The following is a 16,438-nucleotide window of genomic DNA, read 5'->3' on the forward strand; positions in this document are numbered from 1 at the left end:
GACCTATAGAGCAATTCTACCATACCATAAGCAGTAATTTGTACGAGTCACACAAGGAAAAGGAATGCATCTTAAACACTACAGTGAGCACTAGAACATCAATTCACCTACTGTAAAACGAAAACAGATTAGTACAGATCGTCGATCCTGCACAGTCAATGCCAACCAAAAGCCATGTCTTTTTCACAAATAGATACACCCTAATCCACTATAGAATAAGTAATCATAAACTTTCTATTTAGACAAAAATTAAACTGAACCCCCGATGCCAGACTCTGCATACAATGCAACACCACAGAAACAGAAACTGTCCCCTAGTACTGTGCAAAATATAAAGACAGCAGATGTAAATTTGAAAAAACTAACAAATACCAATCACCACTTTACAAATTAACAAATAGAAATAAAACAAATAATATCATTTTATTGGACTAATACATTTAGCTTTCAGAGGCCAAAACCTCCTTCCTCAGGTCAATTCAGTATAGTACTGTTACAGTGTCCTATCCTGACCTGAGGAAGGGGGTTTTGTTCTCCGAAAGTAAAATGTATTAAAATTAGTCCAATATTTACATGTTCTATTATAAACATTTATTAACACAGCTACAATACTACTTTATCCTAAAGCAAAAAAATAAAAATATATATTTACAGTTCGTTGTCTCTGGTTTCTGCTTTCCTCATCTTTTCACTGTCTTCCTTCTATCCAGCATCTGTCTTCGCTCTCTCTCTCTCTGCCATCCAGTGTCTGCCCTCTCTCTCTGCCCCTTCCATCCACTGTCTGCCCTCTCTCCCTTCCATCCACTTCTGCCCCTTCCATGCACCATCTGCCCCAGTCTGCCATCTCTCTCTCCCCCTTCCATCAACATCTGGCCTCTATCTCTGCCCCTTCCATCCACCATTTGCCCCAGTCTGCCCTCTTTCTCTCTCCCCTTCCACCCACCATCTGCCCTTTCTCTCTGCCCCTTCAATCCATCTGCCCTCCCTCTCCCATCCGTCCAGGGTCTGCCCTCCCTCACGTGCCCCCCTTCCATCCAGGATCTGTCCCCTCTCTCTCTGCCCCCTCTTTTCAGCCCCCAGTTCCAGTCCCCTTCATCCACCACATGCCTTGCATCCCCCCCTTTCAGCCCCAGACCCATTCTCCCACCTGCCCCAGGCATGGACCCATTTTCCCTCCTGCCCCCTTGTCAGACCCCAGTTCCAGCTTCAGACCCCTTCTCCCATCTGAGCACTCCCCTCCCCCCAATCCCCTTCTCCCCTCTCTGAGCACCCATCTGAGCTCCCCCACCCTCCCTAATCCCCTTTAAGCACCCCTCTGAGCTCCCCCACCCCTCCCCAATCCCCTTCTCCCCTCTCTGAGCTTCCCACCCTCCCTAATCCCCTTTAAGCACCCCTCTGAGCTCCCCCACCCTTCCCCAATCCTCTTCTCCCCTCTCTGAGCTCACCACCCTCCCTAACCCCCTTTAAGCACCCCTCTGAGGTCCCCACCCCTCCCCAATCCCCTTCTCCCCTCCTTGATGCTCTCCCACCCTCCCTAATCCCCTTTAAGCACCCCTCTGAGCGCCCCCACCCCTCCCCAATCCCCTTCTCCCTTTCTTGATGCTCTCCCACCCTCCCTAATCCCCTTTAAGCACCCCTCTGAGTGCCCCCACCCCTCCCCAATCCACTTCTCCCCTCTGAGTCCCCCCCCGACCCGACCCGACCTGAGATCCGTTCTCCTACCCTGTCCTGCTTTAAAAAAATTTTTTCGAAGCGCCGGAAAGTGGCAGGCAGCGCGCCTCGCGTCTGCTCTGCTAGTAAAGAAGATCTTGCTGACGTCGTCGCCCTTCCCACATTGAGTCCCGCCCCCTCTGAGGCAACTTCCTATTACCGCGAGGGCGGGCGGGACTCAATGTGGGAAGGGCGACGACGTCAGCGAGATCTTCTTTACTAGCAGGGCAGATGCGAGGCGCGCTGCCTGCCACTCTCCGGCGCTTCGAAAAAAAATAATTTTAAGGCGGAGCAGCGGGAGCGGAGCACCCCCCCACCCGATGACACCCGGGGCGGACCGCCCCCACCGCCCCGCCCTTGCTACGCCACTGGAGACATCCACCATGAGCACACTAGAAGAGCAATCTTTTCAAGGCCCAGAACATTGGAATTCCCTCCCACAATTTCTTTATCAACAGTCGCCCTTGCAAACCTTTAAATCCGAGCTCAAGACTATCCTTTTCATGGAAGCCTACTTCTAAATGCCTTTCACCTTCTGGGGTGGGCTTGAACATCTCAGCGTGACTCTGCCCCTCCCTCTCCTACTAACCCTTGTTGTCCTATCAAAATTGTAGTTCTGTACTTTTTTACCTCATGTGTGTTGTTTTAGTGTCTCTCCCCCCCCCCCCCCTTTTTCTTCCCGACAGATTGTAAGCAGCCTACGTGCTCTTTGGTGATGGGGTGATGAGAGGGGTAGCAAATCTATAATAAACTTGAAACTTGAGAAAAAAACACACATACACACATGACCAGGTCTGAGCTCACCTGTTTCTTGATAAAAAGCCTTGATTACAGGATGCATTTTTTAAAACAGGAGGCTAAACAACACAGGAATATGATGGTATTCTCCTTCCTCGTTATGTGAAGATGTGTGTGTGTTTGCTTCATAAACAGGCTAAACTGTAAAATGCCTAGCTGAAGAAACCCCCATTCTAACACCAGTTATCTAAAGTAGTGCTTCCCAAGTCCAGTCCTGGAGTACCCCTTGCCAATCAGGTTTTCAGGCTATCCACAATGAATATACATGAACTTGATTTGCATACACTGACTCCATTATATGCAAATCTATTTCATGCATGTTCATTATGGATATACTGAAAACCTGACTGGCACAGGGTACTCCTGGACCGGACTTGGGAAACACTGATCTAAAGAGAAAGGACTTTCGTATGGTGCATGATTTAGCATATAAGCTGTTATAAGCCACAATAAAAGCTCAGCTCTGAAACACTCACATTAACCAGGGGCTCTTTACTCTGCTTTTATAATGATGTACTTAGCCTTTCATCTTAAGGAAGTAGATAAAACTGGCAAGAATTGACTAAACTGTAAAGCAGTCTATGCAAAAGTGCAAGGTAAATTTAAAAAATGCAGCTTAGGTAGCAGACTTCTACAAGCTTTGTTTAGCGTAACAATTTAAACAATTTAATATCCGTTTTAGTTTTCCAGAGATATGCTAAATACAGTCAGCATGATGTGAGCAAGGCACTGGATCTCGAATTGAAAGGCGACATTGAAAACTGCCTGACAGCCATTGGTAAGTAACAGGTGATGCAGGTGGTTACATGTGAAGGGGGATTTATTTTGCTGCTGCTTTTTTATTTCATAGATGGGGGAGGGACATTTGGAATACGCAGTAGATATTTCTCATTTGTCTGTTAGTCAAACTTGCATTAACATGTTGATTTTACGTTGTTTTCCATGCATATTAAATAAACTTGATATATACAAAAAGAAACTCTGTAAAACTTTACATCCATATAATCAATGAAAAAGCATAGGTCTAATTAAAATGTTTTATTTAAGTCTACACTGTGTGGAGGTACAAGTAAGAGACAAATATACAAATAAGGAAGCTAGAAAAAACAAGCTAGTGCAGCTTATTAAACAGGGGGGTACGTTTGGCTGACCTCTTCCCAGATCTCATTCAGTGTAGAATGCTCCAGACAACTCCCTGAGCCCAATCAAACTCAGAAAGAAGGAATCAGGCACAGGCACCGGTGCCACTTCTAAGCATGGAAGTGTTTCATCAACCTCAGGGCCCCTTTTACAAAGCTGGGGTAAGGCCAGCGCAGTCTTACCGCTCGCTAAAAAGGAACTACTGCCGGGCTACTGCAGCAGCCCAGCAGTAGCTCCCACCCCCAGCACACCAGCATATCCGGCACTACAAAAAAATATTTATTTTTGTAGCACCGCTGTGTATCGGACAGTACCAGGTTATCGTGGAAGCCCTTACCTCCACCTCAATGGGTGGCAGTAAGGGCTCCCCCTCGAAATGGCCACGCGGCAAGTGCTTGACTTGCCACATGGCCATTTCTTTTTAAAAAAGAAAGACCTACCTTTTACCCGCTGCGGTAAAAGGGGGCCTTGGTGCGTGTCAAAAACACATGCCGATGCCAGCACAGGCCCCCCTTTTGTTACAGCTTAGTAAAAGAGGCCCTCAGTTTGGCCAACTTCACTGGATCCCAGGGGAGCTCCTTGTCATATCTTGAAATCCAACATCTGCAGGGAGAATCAGCATCTAGGGGTGTGCAGTCCAAAAATTTACATTTCATATTGTTTCTCATGTTATTTATGGGAACTTTTGTTTTGAGGGATTTTTTTCTTTTTGGAATTTTTTTCATTGTGAGAGCGATAAGAATGCACACTATTTCAGAATGCATGCACTCTCCCAAAAGGGAGTGCCCTATTTGCAAACAAAGTGCACTCTTTTAGTAAAGAGTACATACTCTTTCTTGAGATTCATAAATTCATGTGCACGCTCTCAGGAAAAAGTGCCCACTCTTTTCAAAAAGAGTGCACCTAATTCACAAATAGGACCAGATTCTACATTTGGCACCAGAAAAAAACTACACTTAATGGCATTCTATGTACCTCGCCCAATGCTCCCGGGCCACTAGCTGAGGGTCCCAACTTCCCAAGTTGAAGACCTCCCACTCCCCCTCCCTCACCTGATAGGGTGCTGGTCCAGGGTGGGGGTCTTCTGGGTCTGGGAATGCTCTTCGGGCAGGAGCAATACTCAGTCACTTCTGCCCTGTTCAACGCCACCTTTAAAATGATACCCCTAGTGGTATTATTGTGCTACTACCGCTAGGGGTTATGTTCCATATATGGCCTGTTGAATTCCATCTCGTTGAACATATAGGCAGCTGACTGTAAGATTTGTTTTATATTGAAAAATAGTTGGCACATTTTTTTCACTGATTATTATAAATGGATGAATTAACTATCCATTTCCTTTTCCAGTGAAATGTGCAGTAAGCAAACCATCTTATTTTGCTGAAAGACTCAATTTGTCAATGAAGGTATAGTATCATGAAATCAGTGGTGGCTGTTACTCTTGATGCATTTTTTTTTTTTTTTGCTTGATAGGAACTATTTAACTGTATCTAGCTGGTTTTATTGTGTAAAATATCCTTTCCATGTTTATATGCAGATCACAAAACCAATATATTTGCACATACCTATGTTGGATATCATTTTGGATGACATATGTGCCTTTTACACATGTAAATGGCTAGTTTTAGAAAGCCACTATTCACACTTGTAAAAGCCACTGTATGTACAGTTTGGAAAAGGGGCATGTAGTGGGCATGTTTTAGGTGGACAGCAAAAAAAAAAGGAGAGATACAAACCTCACAAATATGTAACTTAGAGAAAAATGAAACAGTGAGGCGTATGAAAGCAGGATCCCAGTAATTAAAAAAACTAAGTTTATTGAAAGCAATTCAGTCTGTTGGGGTGTTGTTTGCAGATTAAGGGTCCTGTTTACTAAGGTGCGTTAGTGTTTTTAGCGCACCTACACTTGGTGTGTGCGCTAATCACATAGGCGCCTATAGGGATATTGTAGGCATGTACACGGTTAACAGGCGTACATGGTTAACGCGCATTAAAAACGTTAACAGGTGTTAAAAATGTTAGCACGCCATTACACTGCTTAGTAAACAGGGCCCTAAGTTAGTAGTTTGCAATTGTTGATGCTAGATTGTCGTTGACATATTGATTGCACATTTTTCAGTTCTATATTAAAGGTTGGAAGACTCCTGACGCAGGCACTGTTGCCAAAACACGGCTATGTCGAGTCCTTTTCAACATGTGGAACTGATTATTTTCAAGAAACGTAGGGCCCTGTTTACTAAGGTGCACTAGCGTTTTTAGCACGTGCTAAAAATCAGAACGTGCTAACCGTGTAGATGCCCACAGGAATATTATGGACATCTGCATGGTTAGCGTGCGCCAATGTTTAGCAAGTGCTAAAAACACTAGTTCAACTTTAGTGCAGCTTAGTAAACAGGGCCATTAGTTTTTTGTTTGTTTTTTTAAATTATTGGCACCTTATTTGTTTCCTCATATTTTAGGTGGCTAAGAAAAGTATGTATGTGTTTTCAAATTTTACAACAGAAATTAAAGGTATATTTTTTTTAAAATATAGGGACAATATCCAGCCTATGGCAGTCAGCATGTTTTTAAACACCAGCTGACATAGCTGTTTTATACCAAAATATTTTGCACTGGGCCATACCCGAATACTAGCATTTAATATTTGGATATAATGCAGGTGCCAGCATTTATCCAGGTACCACTACTACTACTACTTATCATTTCTATATCGCTACTAGACGTACACAGCGCTGTACACTTGAACATGAAGAGGCAGTCCCTGCTCGACAGAGCTTACAATCTAATTAGGACAGACAAACAGGACAAACAAGAGATAAGGGAATATTAAGGTGAGGATGATAAAATAAGGGTTCTGAACAAGTGAATAAGGGTTAGGAGTACCAGCAACGTTCAGTGAGATACTCGGATAACTAACCAGATATAGTTGTTGTTCTAACTTTATCTGGAAGGTTACCCAGTTAGTGGACTGAGAATTGTAGCTCCTGGTTCCATCCAGATTCTGCCTTAGACTGCTGCGGCACCTCCGGGTTAGTGAAGAGGTGGTCTGCCTGGATATTCAATGACACTATCTGATGAAGTGCTGCTGAATATCTGGGATTGCCCCCATTCAGTGTGATTTAACTGGGCAGGTCTGTCTGGTAAAATCCTTTTAAATATCAGGCCCATGGATATTAGCATTTACTGTATACCTGCTCTGGGGCAGGCATAAATGTCAGCTGCTCATTTGGACCAGTGATTGAGGAAACAATTCTATCTACCATGTCAGTACTTACATCCCCTCAAAAATGTACTAATAGGAGTTATGTCACTCTTCATTGACTGTTCCCAGACACTCATTTTTGTAAAATATAGCAATTACACCTAAAAATGCCTGCATTTTCATGTACGGATTACAAACTCATCACTTAGGGGCCTTTTCAAAAAGGAGCGCTAGAAAGTGGCATGAGCCCTTACCAATACCTATTTACTAGGCGGTAAGGGCTCCCGCGCTAACCACATGCTGATTGGTTAGCATGCAGCGATGCAGCTGCACTAACCAATTAGTGTTGGGCGCACCCCCAGCGCTAAAAAATATATTTTCTATATTTGAGCACGTGGGAAGCGCATACTGATCCTTAAACTACCGTGGGATGCCTCAGCGTGCCCTGCGGTAGGCATTTTTAACCTGTGCTAGCACTAAGGTGTGCTTACTGGAGCTTACTAAAAGGACTCCCATGTTTTGTAAAAAATCAGTTTGGACATCCCATTTTTCACATAGATGCCCTATGCAAAATCAAGCTTTTTTGTTCCTACAAATTTGATTGTTCTTCTTAATGTACATATTTCTTAATGTTTTACTTATGTTGCCATGACTAATTTGTTTCTGTTTTATCAGATGCATTGTCAAAGCTCAGGATATATTATAGGCATAGCCTGAAATAAAACATAGGTTGGCATAGCACCTCCTAGTTAAGAACATGAAAACACCAGTTATATGACACTTTCGTGAATTTGCAAGCTCGTATAAGATTAAGGCATAGCTCAGCTATTGAAGGCAACTGCTTTATGTATGGACACATTTTTAACGCATAATGTACTCTGATGACGCTTTAATTTCCAACAGGGCTCCGGAACAAATGATAAAGCATTGATCAGAACTATGGTTTCTCGTTCTGAGATAGACATGAATGAGATTAAGGTTCATTACAAGAGGCTTTATGGCAAAACCCTCCGCCAGGCTATTCTGGTATGTTGTTGTTTTTTAATGTTTGTTATCAAATGGAAACGAATATCTGCAAAAAAAAAGTTATTACCTTGTTGGTATATATTGTTATCTCTACTACCAACTGAACATTGTACAAGATGATCAAGATCAGTGCATTTTTTTTTCTAGCAAAAAAGGTGCCGATATTCAAATGCTAGGCCACCCTTCAGGGGTGGGGTTATCCACTGAGGGACCCACCCCACAATAGCCAGGCCCCCTCCAACCAGTCACAGAATCTATGACAAGACACAATTGGTGTGTAGAGCCTGAGCTCTTTCATTAAAACCTGGAGTCCATGGGTCAATTGTAGCAGACCATGGAAAAGGTGCTTGTACTCAGTACCCCCAAGAACCCCCTCAAAAAAAGCCCTGAACATACTGTGCTCCCTTATTTGGCAACCTGATCTCCTAGCTGCAGTAATGTGAGACCATTCCTAGGGGTAATGAAATGGTCATTTTGCTTTACACTGGACTGGGGGGCCTGATACAAGATTAGGTGGTCCTGGGCCCCTGAAGTCCCCCGTTAGCTATGCCCCTGGTCTTGGCTTCCCCAGGTAGAAAGGCTCGGACACTGGACTTGTATGGGAGGACAACCTTTCATTCCTCGATGCTTATTGCCTACATCCAGTCCTATCAGCTCTATATGAGCCTTTACTTGAAATCTTTGGTATACAGTATGCTATGTCTTTTGGATTCTTTCCCTCAGGAGCAGGCCACAGAGCTTCACCAGTTGGCCAAAATGAAGCTGGAGTGCAGGAAGTATCTGGCCATGGGTGCTTATGATTCAGTTAATATTTCATCCAGACTCTCCGCTATGGATGTATGGATGTGCAGACTCTCATGACTGCATGTCTCTGACCTGGAACCAGCAGTTCAAGAGAGGTTCAAGGATGTATCTTGCTGAGGAGACATTCTTTTTGGGGACAAGATGGAGAAGGTCGCTGACCTTATCAAGAACATACTGATGCCATCCAGTCCCATACTGATAGCATCCAGTGGCAGCGTCGTCGTCGAGGAGGTTTACAAGTAGGCCTAACCGGCAATCCTAATACTCTCAAAGACAAAGGTTTCCACCACCTTCCCCCTCTGCCCAGAACCTCCAGGCCCAGCATTCTCAGCCTTGTCAGGGGCCGAGCTTTTGACTGGCTTACTACTACTACTACTACTATTTAGCATTTCTATAGCGCTACAAGGCATACGCAGCGCTGTACAAACATAGAAGAAAGACAGTCCCTGCTCAAAGAGCTTACAATCTAATAGACAAAAAATAAATAAAGTAAGCAAATCAAATCAATTAATGTGAACGGGAAGGAAGAGAGGAGGGTAGGTGGAGGCGAGTGGTTACAAGTGGTTACGAGTCAAAAGCAATGTTAAAGAGGTGGGTTTTCAGTCTAGATTTAAAGGTGGCCAAGGATGGGGCAAGACGTAGGGGCTCAGGAAGTTTATTCCAGGCGTAGGGTGCAGCGAGACAGAAGGCGCGAAGTCTGGAGTTGGCAGTACTGGAGAAGGGAACAGATAAGAAGGATTTATCCATGGAGCGGAGTGCACGGGAAGGGGTGTAGGGAAGGACGAGTGTGGAGAGATACTGGGGAGCAGCAGAGTGAGTACATTTATAGGTTAGTAGAAGAAGTTTGAACAGGATGCGAAAACGGATAGGGAGCCAGTGAAGGGTCTTGAGGAGAGGGGTAGTATGAGTAAAGCGACCCTGGCGGAAGATGAGACGGGCAGCAGAGTTTTGAACCGACTGGAGAGGGGAGAGGTGACTAAGTGGGAGGCCAGCAAGAAGCAGATTGCAGTAGTCTAAACGAGAGGTGACAAGGGTGTGGATGAGGGTTTTGGTAGAGTGCTCGGAAAGAAAGGGGCGGATTTTACGGGCGGCTTAAGTAGAGTATAGCCGCAGTAGAAGTAACCGTCCCAGATGGCCTAAAGGAAGGGGTGAGGCTGAGTGTTTCCATCAAAGGTGGCCCCTTTTAACCTCCAACTGATGGGTTTTTCAAATAGCCCATCTCAGTTATGCACTACATTGGCATCAGAGACCACCTATTTGCCCACAGAGAACATATTATATCAGCTTTCAACACAAGTAGGTACTTGTAGAGGAAATCTCTGCCCTTCTGTAGACCAATGCGGTCAAACCAGTGCCACCAGGGGAAGAAGAGAAGGGATTCTGTTCCAGGTACTGGAGAGTACCTTTCTCCCCTTGATTCAGAAACAAGATTATCTATGCTCTCTGGACTTAAAGGATGCCTATACTCACATTTCAATACTTTCCAGTTACAGGAAGTACCTCACATTTCAAATAGGGGAACACCACTAACAGTACCACTTTCTGTCATTTGGCCTCATGTCAGCTCCCAGGGTGTTCACCAAGAGGCATATTTTCAAAGCACTTTGGGAGGCTAAGTTCCATAGGTTTCTATGGAACTTTGGGAGGCTAAGTGCTTTGAAAATGAGCCTCCAAGTATCTATCCATCCAGAGTTGCTCTTCTCTGGTAGACAATTGAGACAAATTTGACTGTGAGACTACCATTCCAAATTCTACCGCATCAGAAGGTGTTAACAATGGCTGCATCCAGCTTGGGATGGGGAGCTCATGTAGATGGGCTTCATATACAGGGATCTTGGTGTGCTCAGGAAAAGACTTACCATATCAACTTCCAATGGCTCAGAGCCATTTTGAATGCTCTAAAGGCTTTCAGAGATTGGCTACAAAATCAAATTATTATCATTCAAACAGACAGCCAGGTTACAATGTTGAATGTGAACAAACAGGGAGTATAAGATACTACCCTTTGTGTCAGGAGTCAGTGGGTCCTCCTTCATGGAATGGTCCTTTTAGCCACATACCTAGTCCCCTATCTCCATGACCAGTATCTTCTTCCTGACTCTCTAGTCCCCTCATCTCATGTGTAGCATCCTGTCAGTCTCCCTAGTCCCGCCCCCCCCCAGGTGGTCTAACATCTTCTATCTGTGTCCCTATTACTGTCCTTCTTTCTAGTCTAGTAGCACACCACCTGCGTCACTATCCACCCAGCTACAGCATCAGACCATTCTTCTAACATGATGCTCACGTCTCCTAATGGTTAGTGCAATGGTCTGAGAACCAGGGGAACCTGGTTCAATTTCCACTGAAGTTTCTTGTGACTCTGGGTAAGTCACTTAACCCTCCATTGCCCAAGGTAAAAAATAAGTACCTGCATATAATATGTAAACTAGTTTATAACCACAGAAAGATGGTATATCAAATCCCATCCCCTTTCTCCTTTCCTATCTACTAACACCAGCCTCATTGTCTCTTTCTTTCTCCCCCCTCCAATCCAGCATCTCTATTTCCCCCATATCCAATATCTTCCTTCTCTGTTCTCTACCCCTTCCCCTTCCCCATACCCATCATCCCCCATTTCTTTACTCCCCCAAAGTGATTCAACATCTCTCCTGGCATAATGCATCATAAGTATTTTTTTTATTTATTTAGATCATTTATACCCCGCTTTGTTCCACATACCAAAGAAACAATTACAATGACAGTAGAGAGGATAGAGGGAACGGAGGGAGAAGGGAATGGAATATAAATACAATATTTAAACAAATAAGTAGGCAAGGAAAAGAAAACAGAAAGAGGAGAAAGTAAGGAGGGAGTCCAAAATCAGGTCTTGACTCGCTGAGACACATTAAGGCAGATAATCAGTTCCTGCGAACAGGACAGGAATGCGGGCGATGGCCAATGGCTGGAATCGGCGATCCAGAAGGAAACAGGGCCCCTTCAAACGTGCAGCACTCTCCAAGCTTAAAGCAGCCGTAGAATAGATGAACAGTAGCTAACATCGCCGAGGACGACCACCACAGACCAACAGCAAAGCCATGAAGGTATGACTCGTAGTGACAACCACGGCCTGATGACAAAGCAGAGCAGAAGTCAACGCTGGCGGAGCACACCGAAAGAGAATCCACAGCGCGGGAGATGCCAGTGGCCCGTTGGAAAAGCTGGTGAAGAATCGAGGCATATAGGTAGTTGGCTTTCCGAGAGTGGCCAGTCTGAGGGAAATTCCAGATGCTGTGACGCTCTTCCTCTCTATTTCTTTCCAGCTGTTCTCAGGCCATTTTCTCTTTGGCTGTTTCTGCTCATACTTCTTCTCCACATACTCTGCGTAGGTTTGAATCCGATAGCTTTCCGCATACTTGCTGGTGTTGATGGCTATTTGAACTTTTTCAGGCTGGCTAAGTGACACAAACGCTGATGGATCATCAATCCAGGATACTTGAATGTTACCAAATGCACTGAAAAGCTGATACAGATCACTTGTCTTCCATTCTCTTAGAAAGGTAACATGAAGGACATGATCTCGTTTTGGTTGGAAGTCTGGCCCTTGTAGATTGAGATATGGTATGTCCATAACCCTTATAAGAAATAACTTGTTATAAAAAGGTTCAATGAGTTTTGATCGAGCAGAGACATTGAGCTTGGGAGGGTTGAGGAAGGAACCTAGAAAGTTTGCCATGGACATGAAGCAGAGTCCTGTGATGTATGCATCGGAGCACGCTTCATGAAACTGTTCAGAAGCCGTGTCGTAACTTGGAAACCCTTCTGCACTTTCAACTGTAGGAGGTTTGAATGGTGTTTCTTTTAAACGCTTCTCCAGTTCTGCAAGGGATGTGTTGTTAATGATTTCCTTAAAAGGCTGTGTGCTTGCCATCAGTTTGGTATCCAGCAATCTGGGAAGCACAAGTACATAAGTATTGCCACACTGAGACAGACCAAAGGTCCATCAAGCCCAGCATTCTGTTGGCCAATCCAAGTCACAAATACCTGGCAAGATCCTGAATTTTTCAATACATTGTATACTGCTTATCCCAGAAAAAAGCAGTGGATTTTCCCCAAGTCAATTTAATAATGGTCTATGGACTTTTCATTTAGGAAGCCATCCAGACCTTTTTTTAAACCCTATAAGCTAACCGCCTTTACCACATTCTTTGGCAACGAATTCCATCTCCCTCTCTTCCCTACCATGTTCTATAATTTCTTCCTCCTTTCTTCCCCCTCCAGCTCCAGACTGTCTACCTCTCCACCCCCGCCAAGTCCAGCACCTCCTTCCCTGCTACATTGAAATCACCATTGCTGAGAATAGGAATATGCATGGTCTGCCAAGGAACCTCTGCTGTCTCTGTGCTGTTGATCCCTCTGATGCATCCCAGCCCCCAAAGGAAGTGAGCACCAGAGGGAGTGGGATTTGATAGAGGGCTCCACAGCTCAGGGCCAGAATGGAAGTGATTCCATGACAGCTGTGCAAGTTTCTGTTTTTTTCAGTACTGCTATTGCTGTTTTCTTTGACTGGTAAAGAGGTTAAGAAGCTGCAGCACTCATACAAATCTGACAAATGCTCTTTTTTTTTTTTTTTACTATTCTTAACAAAATTTTCAAAATAATTTTACATCAGGAAACCCAACAATATTGCTAAAGCACTTACTTGATACAGAATAATTTGATGTGAAACTTAAATGTTACCACAAGGTGAACTTAATAATGTGCAGGCTCTATGATATTAAAACTATAGTTCAGACTTTAAATCATGGTTATCCACCTCCAGTCTGATGCTAGATGGGGTATTTGTTCATGATTGCTTCAGATGGTAGTCCAGACACCAGTTGTAATTTTAGTTGCCAGCTGTTATTTAAGATTTTGGAGTTACAGATTCATATTTGAGGTAAAATAAGATAGCCCAGCCCAAAGGTGCAATGCAATCTATCACTTTCAATGTAATACATTAGACCTTTCTGCAGTGAAATCTAGGTAGAAGATGTACAGTTGGGATTTTAGGTATCATTATGCAGTGGAAGGCAAAGTGACTTACCAAAGGTCACAAGAAACATCAGTAAGAAAAGCAGGATCTGAACTTGTAGCTCTAATCACTAGGATATGTTTCCACTCCATGTGGAATGTGGACATTAGATTTGAAGTACTAAATACTATCACAAGTGAGAACAAGTGTGGATATGCATTAAAAGCACTGTTAATACGTGCAAGATGGCTTATGCACATTAACAGGAGGAGAAATTTTTGCAATACTGTCTGGGGGAAAGTCTATAAATAATACTGAAGTCTAGGTACAGAAAAGATTGGCATTCAGCTGTTATTCTATAAAGGGTGCCCAAACTTTATAGAATACTGGCATAATAATAATAATAATAATAATAATAATAACACACAGATTGTGCCTAAATTTGGATACCAGACTTACACCTAATAAGCCCAGCGCCCAAAGTTAGGCATAGATCGTCCAAATTCCAGAATCTAGCGCCTAACTTTTGGGAACGCCCCTGACCTGCTCATGCCCCTCTCATGCCCACACCCCCTTTACAGTGTTCTATGTGAACAAGCAGGGGGATGCATGAGAAAAGTTAGATACCAATTTATAGAACAGCGCAGGGGATATCTGCTTGCAAATTCAATTAGAAACAATTAGAACTAATTAAGTGGCCAATTGATGCCTATTACCTCATTAAATTGCAAGCGGATCTTAGATCTGTGTGCAAAATCTGGCGCCTAATGCTCATTAATATACAAAGAATTGGGGGGGGGGGTCTGTTTTTCAGTTTGCCTTGTTTGTATGTCATTAATATCAGTCATTAGTGCATGTGAGAATTACCACAGTGACATGTATTAACAGCTGATTTTGGCAAACTTCACTCTATTGACCCTAATAATGTGTTGCACTCACCTTACCTGTTAGAATTAAATTTCTTCTTATGCTCTTTTGTCTTTGTAGGATGAAACTAAAGGAGATTATGAGACCATCCTGTTGGCTCTGTGTGGACCTGATAACTAGCCTGCATAGATTGAAGTGCTCCAGATTTAACATTGAAGATATTTACAGAATATTTGCTTCAGCTGTTTAGAAAAAAAAACAACACCCTACTGTAGGCTATAAAAGAAAGATGATCTTCCTTAGACACATGTTGTAAACTAGGTGAAAATTGTAGTGTCCTGATTTTTACCATATCTATTTCTATTGCTATGCTTTGGTTTGGATGAATCTAAAAAAAAAAGACATTCATAGTTCATCTGTTGTGCAGTTGGAGTCGGAATGAGACTAGAGCAGTATCTGCTTTGGCATTGTTGTGTAAAAAGATAAAATGCATTTAATATGCTAAAGCAAACACGTGCATAAGTAAGCTATAACTCTTCATTTGACTTTATGCAAGTTATAAAACATTCTATATGTTTCCCTTTATCATTAATGTAAGGTCAGTGTCTGTTACACCAAAACCAAGTACATGAGATGTATCCCAGGCACTAGCTTAAGTATCTTGATCCATATATTTAACACATTGATCTGTATCGTGAGCTACTCTGAATATATAGATAGTATGATAACCGTGCTGGCATTATCCTTCTAATTCTATATATGGCACTCATAATTGCATGCACAAAATTGGGTGCATGATCAATTTGCGCACACAATTTAATTGAACAACAAGTAAATTAGCACCGATAATTGGGCACCAGCAATTATTGGCACTTATTGGCAATAATTTGAATTTATGCACACGTTTTTGTAGTCGGTACTCTGGAAAGATATGAGCGTGAATTTTTATGCACGGATCCGGAAAGGGGGCCTGGCAATGGGAGGGGCGTGGGCAAATCAGAAGTGTTCTGAAATTTGTGCACAGTATTACAGAATACACGAGATCTGCACCTAATTTAGGCACAAGGATTTACACCAGACTTCAGTTGGTTTTGGGTGCAGATCCTGGCACTAAATGCTATTCTATAAACGATGCCCAACTTTGAATGCTGCGTATAGAAAAGCACTTAGCGCTCATGTTTTTTGGTGCCCAAATTTGGAAGACATTTATAGAATATAGCCCAATCTGTTTAGATTAGGCCTGCTACGGCCAAATATCGCACTGTCTGTGTAATTTCTTACTCACCCTTGCCCTGTCCAAACCCAGCCCTTTTAGATTGTAAGCTCTTTGAGCAGGGCCTGTCCTTTTATGTTAAATTGTACAGCGCTGCGTAACCCTAGTAGCGCTTTAGAAATGTTAAGTAGTAGTATTGAACTATTTAGTAATTTATGGGGGGAAGTTATCAAAGTGGGCTACCGTTAAAATGAGTTATTTTATCATAACTCATATTGTTTTAGCACAGGTCCCATTTTATACAATGAGACCTAGTTAATAAAAACCCAGGTTGACAGTAAAATAACCCATCGTAATGTTAGCCCACATTGATAACTCCCCTCCCCCCCCCCACACACAAATGACCTGATATTATCCGTATAACTTCAGAAAACATAGGAATATGTGAATTATACATTTGCAGGCTGCCAATAAATCCAATTTGGGTTTAAACATCAGCTTGCATGCTTTCAAGTAACGATAACTGTACTTTCAGGTTTCTAAATAATATTACAAATCATTTAAAAAGGACCAAAACTTGTATCATCTATAATCGTCTTAATGTAGAAACAATTTGTTACCTTGTGATACTGCTACATGACTGTGGGCAAAGCTTTGATCGTGATGAAATGCATTATATGTACTATGG

The 16,438-nt window shown here is 43.0% G+C and overlaps 1 protein-coding gene across 1 annotated transcript in view; it reads left to right on the forward strand.

Moving 5' to 3' along the window:
- LOC115463407 (annexin A1-like) overlaps positions 1-14,937 on the forward strand; it is a 72,934-nt gene extending 57,997 nt beyond the window's left edge. Inside the window, exons 10-13 of the mRNA XM_030193871.1 lie at positions 3,191-3,286; positions 4,996-5,054; positions 7,754-7,876; positions 14,658-14,937. Of these exons, the coding sequence (XP_030049731.1) occupies positions 3,191-3,286; positions 4,996-5,054; positions 7,754-7,876; positions 14,658-14,717 (338 nt within the window). The 3' untranslated portion in view covers positions 14,718-14,937. The remainder of the gene's footprint in view (positions 1-3,190; positions 3,287-4,995; positions 5,055-7,753; positions 7,877-14,657) is intronic.
- Positions 14,938-16,438: the final 1,501 nt, after the last annotated feature.

This window comes from Microcaecilia unicolor, chromosome 2 (assembly GCF_901765095.1).
Source record: "Microcaecilia unicolor chromosome 2, aMicUni1.1, whole genome shotgun sequence".
Taxonomy (NCBI): Eukaryota; Metazoa; Chordata; class Amphibia; order Gymnophiona; family Siphonopidae; genus Microcaecilia; species Microcaecilia unicolor.